The 14,777-nt window shown below is 39.8% G+C and overlaps 1 protein-coding gene across 1 annotated transcript in view; it reads left to right on the top strand.

Moving 5' to 3' along the window:
- COBL (cordon-bleu WH2 repeat protein) overlaps window positions 1–14,777 on the top strand; it is a 117,305-nt gene that overhangs the window by 83,902 nt on the left and 18,626 nt on the right. The window contains exon 10 of the mRNA XM_009883793.1: window positions 8,446–8,758. Within this exon, the coding sequence (XP_009882095.1) occupies window positions 8,446–8,758 (313 nt within the window). The remainder of the gene's footprint in view (window positions 1–8,445; window positions 8,759–14,777) is intronic.

Here is a 14,777-nt window from a genome sequence, read left to right as displayed (position 1 = left end):
GGTGTTTGTTGCCATTACTGCCTAGTAAGCCTGCATTGTCAGGAAGGTACTAAAAGCTCTTACTCTCATTTATGCAGCAGTTCTCAACAGAAGTGCTTATATGCCCAAGGCAAGTATGCTTTGTCCCCATTAAAAGGAAGCAACTGTTGAAATTTTTTTTATTTTTATGTGTGTAATACCTAATGGCTTCAGTAATAGATAGCTTATTACAGACTGACCTGGTTCTCTTCCACGCTTCCTTACTTTTAAATCACTTTTAATCAGAAATAAATACAAAACAGTGAGTGGAACGGTGGCTGTGTGCTATGGAAAGAGCTTTTAAATCCCACAAGTGTGTCTGTATGTATGTGTGTTTGGTTTAAGGTTGGGTTTCTTTGTCTCTTTGCTGAGTTTACTGGCAGCTAGTCTCTGGGGAAGGGAAGTATAATTACAATGTAAAAGTGTTTTATTTTTTTCTCCTCCGGATTATGCTAGAACTATGAAACTGTAGTACAGATTTTATGGAACTGTTAACAGATAAACCAAGGAAGATAATGAATTGATAGAAAAGAGTGCACGAGGGGGAAAAATGGTGAAGTTTAAAAAGAAAAGTTGAGCAAATGGCCTTTTTTTCTGTGGTCTTAAAAATCACCTAATAAAACATTGTTTTATTGTATAGGTGCACTAATCATTTCTGGTTTTAATCGTTACACCACATGCACTTTTCAGGCAATTTTATAGAGTGTGGTCTCTAAGGTGGCTTATGAAAATCACCTTCAGCGTCCATTTGTTCAGATTCTGGAGTGAGTGTGCTTGAATGGAAGCTGACCAGCTCTGTAAAGAATACGGATTGCCAAAATCTATCACTTAAGACTAATAATTCCCAGCAAAATGTGAAAAGTGGTTTATTTCTTCACCAGGCTCGTTATATTGGGCAATCTCTGGGTTTGGATCTAGTTTTTCCTTTCCCACAAAGGCCTCCAAAGAGCCCAGTTATTGATCATGGCATGTTACCGGTGTTACACATGGTGATTTATGAAGTGCAAGTCTGAAGCCATGTATTATATGCTCTTGAATATATTTCCGTGTTATCCTGCTCCTCTAACCTACATTGTCTGCTTGTTTGTAGTCTTTTTGAGCTTCATGGATTAGGCACACTGCCCCTCTCCTCACACCTAAGGACCAACTTGAGCCAGGAAAACACCTTGTGAGTCGTTCTAGCTTGCTAGTAACTTCAGATAGTGAACACCAGGAACTGTTGTGGAAGTATCCCCATCATACTTTATAAATGGAAATTAACAACTCATACTACTGACTCAATTTTTAAAATCTATCCTTCTCCAAGCCAAGTGGCAATGTTCTCTAGTTAATCAAGGAAAGATCTACTTTGACACGAGATCCTTTTCCTGTCAAAGAGCACTTTTCTCTTTATGTCACTTTTCTAACATCTAATTCCTTTGAATAAGGAGGGCTGGTTACTGGCTACGGTGTGGACTCATCAGAGCCTCAAAACAAGGCTTTTATAAAAGCAAGGAACCAGTAGGTTCAAGAGAGTGCCAAAAAGGAGAGGATGAAAAATAGTGTAGCAATAGCAGCAGCATTCTAGGTCAAATGGGCTTTGCAGAGGTCAGAGGGGCTTTTTCAATCATTGAAGAAAGGATTGTGGGAAAGAAATGGGGATAAAGTCCAATATGCTAATTTTCCCCGTCTGAAAATCTGTATTGTATTAGTTCAGAAATTTTTCTTTGCTTGTTTGGCAGGTGTTAAAAAGAAAGGTCTGAAATGGAAGAGGGTAGTAGACGTTTACTTGAAGTGGTAGTTTCCTCTGAGTGCTTGTAGAGGCAGCAGACAGTCTTACCTAGTGTTTTGAGAGAGAAACTTCTTAATAGCTTTCAGCATAGGTTTGAAAGGAAAATCAAACATTAGTGCACAGACCTTCACAGTCTCTTGTACATGGGAAAAATTATGGAGGGCCTGGGATACTATTCAGTTCCCGCTCCTTGGCTTGATTCTATCTTGTATTGCCTTTGGTGTAGGAAACACCATTGCCAAAAAAGCTTTTGTAAAAGTTACAATACCTTTGTGTTCTGATACCAACTCACAGCAGACAGGTTTAACCTCAAGGGAAGTGCTTAACTACCTCAAATTGGTAAGGCAGGTTAAATGAGTTCACATTGCATTTATTTTTCACCATAGGGAGAGTAGGTCTGGGTAGCTAACTGTGATGAGCTTGGCATCGACTGTGGAAATGCTGAAGATTCACAGGGTGTATCTAATAATATGCCATATGTACCTTTCTGATGATGTGTCTGGTGAGACGTCCTTTGTGAGCATTTTAATATTTGTTATTGGCTAGCATGTAAAGGGATGGATTTACTTCTGTTTGCAGGTTTTGTGCAGTAAGAATGACTGCAATTAAAGAACCTGTTGGAAAACATGAGCATGGGGCATAAAACTAGGAAGGAGACTGAAAATATCTTATTACATGAGAACTGGGAGTCACATGCAGGACTGTGTGAGTAAGCAACGTGCCCTTACGGTGACGAAGCACTAACCACAGACTGGGTTGCACTAGCAAAAGCACAGCCAGCAGATCAAGGGTAATGATTACACCCCTTTACTGGGCTGCCATGATCTGTGTCCATTGTCCAAAAGTGGGTTCTGGTTTGAGTTCTGCGGAACAAAATAGTGACAAACCAGAGCAGAGGCAGCACAGTCTGGCAGAAGGCATCGAAGGTGTACATGAAGGTGCTGAGGCAACAGGGCTCGTTCAGCCTGCAGAAGGGAAGGGTGAGGAGAGTTAGAATGCTGTCTTGCATCTGAAGGAAAAGGAAGAGCAAGCCAGACTCTGAGATTCACTGCAAAAAGCTAAGACTGCAACAGAGACAAGTAGCAGCTAGAAAAATTTCACTTCGGCAGAAAAGAATGTTCTTTATGTGAAGAAGCATTAAACATTGCCCAGGGAATGATTCGTGATTTCCCAGTGAGTCTCTGAAGTCTCTGTGCTTGGAGATTTTCAAAACTCAGGTGCTGAAAGTCCTGGGCAACCTTGTCTAAGCTGGAAGTTAGCCCTGCTTTGAGGAGGGCGTTGAACTAGGTGACCTCCAGAGGTTCTTTCCAAATTAAATTGTTCTGTGATTCTATGACCTAAATGAGCTGAGCCAACATTAAGCTGCTCTACATCCTCATTTTGGAGGAGGGCTGGAGCTGCGGAGCATGGTTCCTCACCTCAGCTTTTACTGGCCTGACCTTCAGTGTCTGCAAGGCAGTTACAAGAATTGGGAGAGAAGGAGCGCCTCAGAGCTCGGTCCATTCCCCCACTCCCCCCATGCTATTTTTAGTGTATAACAGTGGTCATTTGTTTTCTCTGTTTCTTTTCATCTTAAAAAATGAAAGTATGCATGTAGGCTCAAAGAAGCATGTTGGATTGAAACAGTCTTAATTGCGATAAATAGAGAGAAGACCACACATTCTGTCTTGTGCTTTAACCACTTACTGCATGGTTTTTAACACCCATCTCTACCTACAAGTTTTTGGTTGATGAGCAAAATGAGTAAAATGTAACAAGACCACATTGTACCTTTGTGAAAGCTCTTAAGGTAGTCCTGTGTTGTCCATTTTCGTAATCCTTCTTAATCATTGCCATAATAAATGTTTTCCTTTTCCATTTCTTTCACCAGCCTTCTTCCAAGTGTATGAAAAAATGTACATTTTTTTAATACTGGTCTTTTGTGATGGTCTAACTTTTTACTGCCAGTACAAATAACTAGAGCAGTGTTTCTTTCTTTTGCTAGAAGTTTTAAGTACTGTCAGTGAAATAATTATGTTGAAATTTGGGGATCATTATAAGAATTAATACTCTTTAATATCATGAAGTTTGTAATATTTTTACAACTTCATTGTGATAGACCATTTGAACTACAGCAAAGTAATATTAGTCCATGAAAAGAAAGTTTTTTGGCAGTGAAACAAGTGATAAAAGAAATTGGAAAATATTTACCAATCTCTTAGCAAGGACTCAGAGGAATTAGAGGAACTCTGTGTCTCTAAAACCACTGCAAGTTCAGATTATTCACCATGTAGGGATTAAATCAACTCTTACGTCTTTTAAAATGCTTTTGGAAATACTGTTTCTGTCATTATTGAATGTGACAGTAAACCACCAGCAGCGCTGTAAAACCAGAAGGTCACAGCACTTAGCAAACAGTTGTAGTCTGGCAAGGCTTACGCCCTGCACTCGTTGGACTCGGAGGGAGTGATGGCTTCGGCTTTGGTGACTTATTTTGTAAGTCTGGGTAGGATATGTGTCTTTTGGACACTTAGGTCTGATTCTAATCTCATTCAAAGTCAGTGGTAGTCATAGTAGTAATCAAAGTGAGTATTTTAGCCATGGTAGTCTTCACCTATTGAATTAAATCTTCATTTCTGAAAGTGCTGATTAGCATTTAAACCAGGTGAGGTTTATCTGTCTCTCCATCATTGGCATTCTGTATGAGTAATGTGTACACACATGGCGATATCAAACTGCACGAGTGCAGATATGACTCCTCTAAACTCAGAGTTCAGTGTTTTCCTAATTACTTACAGCCTATTGAGATTAAAGCGACAAGATCTGTTTTGTGTTAAACAAGAAACTCACATTCTTTACTGATGAGCTACTCTCTTCTTTCCCTCTTGATGATCACGGGCAGCATTCTTGCAAACAGACGTCCCAGTCCCTGTGTCGTGTCCCCCCCCCATTCAAGAAAGCCTTTGTAACTGGTGGTTGACCTAATTGTGCAGCGACAGCGCTGCTGCTGCTAAGCAGGGGAGATCCCTGGTACGGCACTGACTTGGGCTTTGCACAGTCGGCAACCTGGAGCAGGATGTAGGTAAGCGGCAACGCAGAGTACTGAGGGATACTCTCTCACTTGTGGGTGAGATGTCCCGCGCAGATTTCATTATGAATTGGAGACCGTGGGCCAAGTTCTACACCCCTTTCCATATCGCACCCCACCTGAAGCCAGTGATTGGGGTCACATGTTACTGAAAAAGAGATCTTGGCATTGTTATATATTTGGAAACGCAGACAGTCTTCTGAGGTACAGCAGTGTTTCAGTAATGTATTATCTGTGGCAATTATTATTTATGTGTCCAATCTTGAAGTACTTGCTGAATATTCTGTCTTAACCTGCATGTGTCTACATGAGGCCTTGAAGATCAGAGCCCATACTGAAATCTTCTTAGTGTCATTACAGAGAATAGAGGAACAAATGTTGAGATTTTTCTTTAGTCGACCAACTAATAACCTCAGTATCTGCCATCGTTGTGATCACACTGTGCTTAGTGTGTGGTGGGTTTCTGCACGTGCACTCCCTCGGAGAAAAAAATATGCAAAAATCACAAGGCAGAGTCACATCTACTCCTGTGTGTTACCCAGTTCTCTGTGTAGAAGTAGAAAGTTTTAAAAGGTATTTTCTTACTCCTGGAGTCAAGACCACTCAGTGAAGTTGAGGTAGGCTTTTTTCATGTCGTGTATCATTACCGTTACCTGGTAATACCGATCCATCTTCAGTTTGCACCAGTAGAGACTTAATCAAGTGTGTGTAGAAGAATAGAATCTCACTTAATCCATACAAGGATGGCTCAACTTTAAAACAGCGATGTTTTAGTGCTGCTCTTAGCTGAAACAAGGCTGTTAGCATGACACAGAACTGTAGCAGTCGTGTTTTGTATGTGTGCTTTCATGTTCAGATGAGTAGTAGTGGCAATCAAAATGGTTGGCTTCAGCCAGCAACTCTGCTCAGTGCCATGTGTTAACTGTGTTAAAAATTAATGGATCTTCTCAGTGAAGATAAATGATTAGGTAAGCGCTTTGACAAAATGATAGGCTTGAAGAAAGGGGACCATTTTGGTTTTGCTTGAGCATGGGGAATTTAATCATTGAATAGAAAGATGTCTTTCTGTAGTTCTGTGCTTCAGGATAAAATGAGGAATTCCTTGAATGAGGAAGTTCCTACACTGGACTGGATGACTCAGCTGCTGAGATCCAGATGTAACAGATAGGGATTGATTCACCGTGGACCCTAATAATAAGAGAATTGGGGTTTGTTTTGTTTGTCAGTATGTGGGAAGAATGGGCTGGGGTATGGAGGTCCTGCTGTACAGCAGCTTGCTGAATCACATCAGGGAGAGATTCGAGTGTTGTTACTACAGTAGACTAGTAGGACTGTGTTACCACAAGGACTGTGTGATCCAAAAAGGATCTAAATCCCTGAGCAGAAAGATGCAGGAAATAGTTGCAGGCAGGCAAGAAGAGGATGAGGAAATGAGAGACAGCTAGGAAGGTAAAGCCTGCCATCCTCTTGTCAGGAACTGGAAGTAGGTACTTCATTGTAAATTGCTGTGCCAGCTATACAGTCATTTATGGCATCCTGGTGACAACAGATGTGGCCTGTGTTATGTAGACGTCTCTTTGCATAAAGGTATACTGCATTGTGCATTACTTCAAAATCTTCCTGTGTGCTTCCACTCTTCAACTCTTTAAATTGATTTTTTGCTATCCTACTTTGTTCTGTTTTTAGCATACTGTAGCTTTTATTAATGCTTTGGTGGTGGGTTGTTTCTGGGGTTTTTCATTCGTTTGAAAGCCAAGCAGGCCATATACTTCTATTTGTTTGTTCACTGCCTGTTTTTGTGGGTATTTATAATTTGGTGTTTAATGTCAAATTATTCGTATTTCTCCCTGATGTTGGTGTTTTCCTAATTGTAGTTCTGTCATGAGCATACTCTAATCCATTCAGTGACACATACTTAGTTCCTGTAATTGCCATTTTTAGATGGAACAATCTCTTGGATTAAATCTGGAACCTAGAGCTAATGTTATAGAAAATAAGGTCAAAAAAAATCAAATAACATTGCTTCCAAAGTCACAATAGAGTCTTTGGATCATCTTCCATCATTAATATCGATGCTTGACAGCACTTTCGACTTTAATCTTGATTTGTAACCCTCTGAATTTTATTGCTTCTGCTGTCAGAAATCAATTTCAGTACTTAATGGCATCTTGTAACCTCAGTCAAGGGGAATGTTGGTTTGATTTTTATTTTAGTTGTACTCAAAGCTTCACTGCTAAGCTACACCCTTACAAAATTATTTCTGTGACATTTTTTAACAAAGTTGTTTTCAGTTCTCTGACTTGAAGAAAATACTTCAGTGTATACAACATAATACAGAAGTGTTTCTCCCCGTTGATCATTTTTATTGACCTGTAGTTTCATGTATGCTTCAAAAATTTGTAGATTCTGACCCTAAAAAACAGTCAAGTGTATGTTTAATCTTAGTCAGGCTTGTAGACCTGGGACTTCTCATATAATTAACATCCACCACAAGTGTCTGCAGGATCAGAACATAAACCATTGTTTAATCTTCCTTTTGCTTACTGAGGTTGAAGAAGAGAATGGAGCATACCTATAGTTCCAAATTAAACATTTAGATTAGTCTTTATTGATTCTTTTTTATCAAAAGAAGTGTGTCTGGGCTTGATTCTGTCTTCAGTCACTCAATAATTTCAGTCATTGAAATTACAGATTTTGTTGCGAGTTCCCCATTAATGGCATAATTGCAGAATGGAGTTTACCGTTGTACGTTTCTTAAGGGAAATAACAAAATAGTATTTTTCACCCAAAAAAAAACCCAAAACAAATGAAAACCCAAGTAGCTTACAGGAACCAAATTAAAACAGAGTACAAAAAATGGTACTGTGTCTAATCTTCTCAAAATTTACAACTTTTAATAGAGCTAAACATGCAAAGGGCATATCCCTTGATCTCCTTTATAAATAACTGAATGTCGGAAAAGGTTCTGCTTTAAGCATGGCAGTGTCTGCTTTTCTGTATATTTATTAGTAGATTTTGTATGCTTTGAAAAAGAGACAATTGTTATTCTCCCACTTAACACGTAGGAGATTGAAGAGTGGTAAAATAAAGTGACACCCAGTGGGCCAGCAGTAGATCTAACTTACCAATTCAGTGTCCTGACTGGGAAAGGCTGCCCATTTTTACCTGTGTATATTGGAAATGTCATGATCTGTGTGGCAGCGTGGAAGAGGAATAATGAGATTATGTTGTCAGAAGCAATAACAGGGGTGATTTCTTGCATCACATCATTTAAACTTTGGTCCAATTCCCCAAGAAACTGTCCCTGGAAAGTTGTTTCTTCGTAAAAAGTAAGGAAATTGATTTGCAATGAAAGTTATAAAACCCAAAGTCTGCAGGACAGGCATAGCAAACCACCTTACTAAAAGCAAAGAAGGACAAAATTTTTGTCACTTTTCCAATCATCTTTATCCTATATGGAAATAGTGAGCTCCATCCTACTATTTCTAATGTATTTCATGTGTTTTTTTCCAATTACAAAGGAATAGCTCTGTGTTTGATTTATGTACTGATGACTTTCAGCTAACTTCCCTTGCTATATTTCATTTAGAGAGCCTGCTGCCTGCACATGATAATGTTTATGTAGCGGATGACACGGTTCTTGAGCTATCAGAGGTGGAAGAAACAGCATCAGAAAGCAGCTGTTTTGCATCTGAGGACACCACGGAAGACTCAGGTGTTGTGAGCTCCCCATCTGACATTGTATCTTTGGATTCACAAAATGACAGTATGAAGTTGAGAGACATCAAGTTGATCAACGGCTACATGGACTCAGCTGAGGCAGATGCGGTGTATGGCACAGAGACGTGCCCTGTCAAGAACGCCTACTGCGATAGCGTGGGATCTGACAGTGTTCCACAGAGGTAAAAATTTATTTACACCAAGCTCTAGGAAAGTATCTTGCATGTCCTCCTTGTAGGGAATCATTTAATAAAACCAACTTCTGCTTTCTTCTGCTCTTTCATAAATGAGTACCAATGCCAAGTGACTCCTCCCAGTGAGAAGCTCACTGCCAAATCCCCTCCAGTGACATACTTGTAGCAACAGGCAAAGGTCACTTTTCTGTTTGAACTTGTAGTTACATTTCTTGCAAAAGACCTCTCGCTGCCCTCCAGAGTCAATTTCTCCAAGAAATCTGAAATAATGTTGTTACAGTTAGGTTTATTTTGTAGTTCTGATAGCATGTGAAGTGCTTAAAATGTTACTATATATTGATCCAAAAAAATGACATGCAGGTCATAAAATGGAAAATTCGTCAAACAGAAAAATCCAAGCCACCAAAAGCCAGGTGGGAAAGGATTGTATTCAGTGAAATCTGGGGATTGGTTTGTGGAAGTGTGCATGCATATATATGTTCACCTAATGCTAACCTCCATTGGCGTTATACGTTGGGGATTTTTTTTTCAGCGTACTTCCTTTTTTTTTTTTTTTTTTTTTTTTTGCATAAGCAAACATTTTCCTGCAGTTTTTGCAAGAAAATACGTGAACCTGGAATTTAACTAGAAACTGCCTTCAAGCACAAGTGACTCTGACACTGTTTGTTTGCCAAAACTCACATAGTTGGTGGCAGGGCTGCAAAGGGAACCCAAAATTTATAGGACTTTGCAAATACAAACTGGCCAAATAGGAAGCTGTGCCTCCAGCAAGGAGGGTGGCCTGGTAATACTGACAGGGATCCGTTCTGTGTGATGCTGCAGAGTCATGGGACAGGGGCCAGAAATTCCTCTGAATTCTCAGTTGACACAAAGTTTGTGCTTTCTGGTCTCTCTCCATTCAGCTGCTGATCTGTAGCCCCTTCATAAGAGCATGTATCATGACCTAGTTATTTCCTTCCACGCATTTCTGAGGGAAAACTTCATCTTGGATCATGCAGCGGGCGATAAATTAGGGATAAATTAGGCCAAAGTCACTATTTAACCTATTGTAATGATCTCAGGGCTTTTCTTTATCTATCATTATCAATGGGGACAAGATCAAGCCTCAAGTAGATAAGTGCTCAGCAATACATTTTTCTCGTGATTAGTCCTTTTACTGTTTCTTAGGTCCTGATGCAGTCTCTATTTGGAGGATTAGGTAGGCTAGTATAGTAACTGCAATTAACATTTCAGACCCAATCCAAAAAAGCAATTCATTAATTTCAGTAGACTTAGATTGGGCCTTGTAAGTTAACTAGGCAATCCCAACTTCCCTCAGAATGCAGGATCTAAACTGGTTAGGAAAACACACATGCACATTCAGCGCAGGGGGAAGAAGTTACCATAATGTTCAGCAACAACATCAAAGCAAAGCCCTGTAAGAATAATCCTAATCAGCGAAAAATATTTCAGACTTTTTCTGGTTTTTTAGTCAAATAGAAGATTAACTGCAGGTGATTAAGTGACACGCTCCCTCTTAGAAGTCAGTATTCTTTCCATCTTTCACTTCAGCCAAAGATATATATTCTGTACATTGCATTGAGATTTACCTTTGCCACACAAACACAAAAATTTTTTAATAGTTGGAAAGAGCGCGCATAGAACGGACAACGGGACATTTCATAAGTTGACCAGCAGGGCTGCTGCTCAGGGGTCTTGCTGAGCCAAAGGAGTGGAAGCTGGAAGGACAGTGTGATGTACGGCCCATGGCAATCAGGGAGGTGATTACTCCCCCTGCTCAGCCCCTGTGAGGCTGGTGCTGTAGTAACAGTGTCCAGTCTTGGGCCCCAAGTTCACGAGAGAGATTGGCAAACTGGAGAGGGTCCAGAGGAGAGCCACTGAGAGGGCTGGGGTGCTGGGACACGCGAGGTATGAGGGGGAGAGGGGGCAGCTGGGTCCATCACCTTGCAAAAGCGATGTGGGTAAGGAGGGACCTGATTGCAGTCTTCCCCTAAACAAAAGGAGGACTAAGAGGCTTCTCAGAGATACAGTGTGAAAGGACAAGACACAACGGTCACCAGCTGCTGTAAAGGAAATAAAAATTGAATATAAGGAGGAAATTCCTCAAAACAGGAGGGGTTAAGCAGCGGAAGAGGTTGCCCAAGGAGGCTGAGAAATCTCCGTGTCTGGAGGTTCTCAGAACTCAGCCAGGCAAAGTCTGGTCTTGCTTTGAAATTAGCCCTGCTTGGAGCAGGAGGTTGGGCTAGGCTTCCAGCTTAATCTTTTCTGTGATTTTATTGTGCTAACTATTCTGTATTTATCTAATATGTCCATAATTTAAAAAGAGTGGGTTTAGACTGAAATAGGAGACAGTTATTGTTGTTTAGGTAGTGCAGTTATTTTTCATAAATGCTATTTATTTTTTAGGGTCTGAGACAGCATTCTTCAAATCAACTTTAGGCTATAGCAGAAACTTAATATTTGTGATTCCTTTTAATCTTATATTCAGCAACCACATAGATTACCACAACAGCGAGGCTGATACTAATATCTTTTAAACTTTTATGCTCTGAATGTGCCAGTAATATTTGAAGGTAAAACCGATTCCACTCCTAACCTATGTTTGTAAACAAACCAGCTTTGAAAATTGTGCTCATCTAAATCCTTTTGAGGTCAACTTGCTAAGTTTTCAAAAGCCACTTCCTAAGTGTAGAGGGAATGAAAAAAATAAGTTTTTTTTTAAACCTATTTGTATGAAATTCTTGTTCCAGTGGGATGTAAATCAGTTTTGAGTACAATTTTGGGTACAGCTAAATTGGGAGAACATCAGTTTCAACTTCCACTCTCAGAGCAGCTGCCACCCCGCTAATAAAATCTGTTGGGAGTTCTGAGATTGTATGTAGTTCTTGTGAACGGGCTACTTTCAGGACCAAACCAGCCTCCTAAATTTCTAGACAAGTCAAAGTGCAGTTCATGTGAATAATTGATACCAAGCTATACAGAGTTTTAAGTATGTTTCATAAGCTACGAAACTTAAAACAAAATTTTACATGGAGTTTATTCATTCCTTTCTATCTTCTTCTAGTCAACTTCTAACTCAATTCTAAAAGGAAGATAACAACAAAGAAATCAGGAGAACATGTCACTACTGTAAAGTAGCAGTGGTTAGCAGCTGTGAATTGGAGTCCTCCTTGAGTCTGAGCTCCACTGAAGCCATAAATTCTATTTACTGACTAATTTGGCCAAGGCTTGGGGAAAAAAGGTTAATAAGAATAATGGAAATATTTAGCTTGTCATTTTGAATTGTAAAGCTGACTAAAACTTGAGCTTTTCAACCAGTGAAATAATTAATTCCGAAGAATTTATAATGCTGTATACTAAAATCATTTTGTACTCTGGGGGCTGTGAAAAGTACCCTTAAAGTGGAAGCGAATTATATTTGGAGTGTGAAGGGCTGTAAAGAAAGTCCAAGTGGTATTTTGCACATGCACTGGGAAAAACTGCAGTGAAGAGCAGAATCAAGTCCCCAGTTCTTACGTAGGTTTGGTCCAGAGGCTTAGCCTGTGCTCCGAGAGATCAGCAGTATTGTGTCATGTTGCTTACTTTGGTTAATTGTATGTTTAGTTTTAAATTCATTTTTCTTAGAGTTTCTGGAATTGTTTACTGGGTGGCCTCTCTGTAGCTGAAATGCCTGATAACATTAGAATATTACAGCAGGGTCTGCACCTCATCTGCTGGTGAAGTCAAGGAAAGTTGTGAGCGTTTAAGGGTACAGTCTTCAACGTGGAATAGATTTGTCTGCACAGAATAGCATGGCCAGGTCAGAAATGGTACATACCGTGGGCTTTGCACACACAGAAATGACAATCACAGCAGAGCTCAAATCTAGTTCAGTTTCCAGAACATAGAAACAGAAATTTCTAAAAGAAGGTCCAGGGTTTCCAAGCTGGGGTCGTTCCTCCATGGTTTTGTTTTCCAGTACATGGGAGCTGCTTGCCAGTGCAGTCTTTTTTTTGTTGTTTTGTTTTGTTTGGGGATTCTTGTTCAAGCAATCTTAATCTAAATACACATATTAATTAGCATGTAGAACATCAAATCAAATGTCAAAACACTCAAGTTCTACCCTTGGCTGTGCCTCTAACCTGTTAAACCATCTTTGTCTCTCTGCCTCTGATATCCCCTTCAGCCACTGACTGTTTTTTTACAGTAAAAACCATAACGCAGCTATCGTATCTCACGATATGTTTGTGCAGTGCGTGGTGGAGCAGAATCCAGACCTCATCTGGAGGTGCCAAGGGCTAACCCTATATAAATAATTGACTACATGCAGCGTTTGGCTGTGGATGTTTTAATATTAACTGCTGACTCTGAGCACTGTACTGCATAGTTCTCTTTCTTCATATCCTTCCTTACGGTTGATTTCTTTGTGTTATGTATCTGTTCACCAAATTTTAATATATAGTGTTAAATGAGTAACAAGTAAAACCACAGAGAAGCTGAAATGTTGCTTATGTAGCAGTAAGTACATCTCATGATCTCACAGTGTTGCAACTCTGTCCTCCCATACCCCCTCCTTTCCCATCCCTTGTGTGGTGTCATCACGCAAGCTCCTAGGGGCAGGGATCAGACAGTTTTATATGCCTATAAAGCATCATGTGCACCTACTGTCTGGAGCTTTATAAATAATTACACATTAAAAATTATGTTAAAATAATATTATTAGGGACGCTAGGTCACACACTCAAAATTAGGTAACATTAATATTAAGGCTGTCTGTGTAACCTTAGATTCCCCCCTTTAACCTTAATTCCCCCCCTTTTGTGCAGTATGATAAAGTCTCTAGTTAAAGTGATGGTACTCTTATTTTCTTTTTATTTTCTTTCTAAGTTTCAGAGCTCAATTAATAAAGCAGGTATACCACTGTTCACTCTCAGTTCAAATTCTCTTCTAGAGACAAGACTTTTCAATTTCCTTTTGCTCTTTTTCCCTTACTCATCCCACTAGTATCCGTGTGCCATGCAGACTTCAATTCATTTCTCTGCACGGTACTTGCATGAGATGAAAAAGTGGCATTATCCTATTTTAGAGGAGCAGAGCTGATGCGCAGAGAGTCAAAGCAGACTAATACCGAGACAAGACCTCTTTTTTTCAGAGGACTGAGCATTAAATAGCATTTCATGTGTCAGAATGCAGCTCTCCTATTCCTCCAAATGCTGTTCTTGGAAGACGTTTAACCATTTTGGCTGAAACAAAATAATAGAATGATCATGGGCATGATATCAGTTGTCCCATTTGGACTGCCACCTAGCAAAGATGTATAGTTTCTCAAAGTTGTAAGCAATGGAAATCAAGGTTTTAAAAGGGGTCTTAAGAGCGAGTGGTTCCACCAGCCTCTCTCAGAGCAAGAAAACCACTTTAAGATACTTTTTTTCTTAATTATTTTGAAGAGGTTTTAAATGTATTAAAATAATTAAAAAATAAAGGTATTTTAAAATGTAAGGGGAACTTGGCAGTTACAAAGCTAAATAAATACAGACTTGTCTGGGACAAAGAGATAAAATACCTTCCAAAGGTCTGAAAGGGATTTTCCCCTCCCTTGAGTTTCTGTTTCAGTAGCCATGAGAGAGGAATATTTTTTCACGTACAGCTAGTAGAGGGCATAGGGTGGGGGTGGGGGAACCCTCCTGAGATCGGTTCATGCTGTGGATCTGGACAGGGATAATCCCATTTCCTCTCTTTCTCTTGGGAGAATTTGTTACCTTTAGCTCTGGTTGGGGTAGTTGAAGCTACTGGGAGGAGGAAGAGTCCTCTTCTTTACCAACCTCAGAAATACTCGCTGTTTGTTACAAAACTTTAGGGTTTTGATGAGTGAGTTTAAAACAAAAGCTTAAAAGGATAGGGGTGGGTGAACTTGTTCTGCGTAATTTTCAGCCCATTCAAATTCAAATGTTACAAGGTTTTGTATTCCACTTAGGAAGGACAGGAAAAAGAAGTGGTAGCTGGAAAGAATTCAGCAATGAAGCTGGTC

The sequence above is a fragment of the Charadrius vociferus genome, unplaced genomic scaffold (genome assembly GCF_000708025.1).
Source record: "Charadrius vociferus isolate BGI_N301 unplaced genomic scaffold, ASM70802v2 scaffold103, whole genome shotgun sequence".
NCBI lineage: Eukaryota > Metazoa > Chordata > Aves > Charadriiformes > Charadriidae > Charadrius > Charadrius vociferus.
The sequence above is the reverse complement of the archived record's forward strand: the minus strand, read 5'-3'. Positions and strand labels throughout refer to the sequence as shown.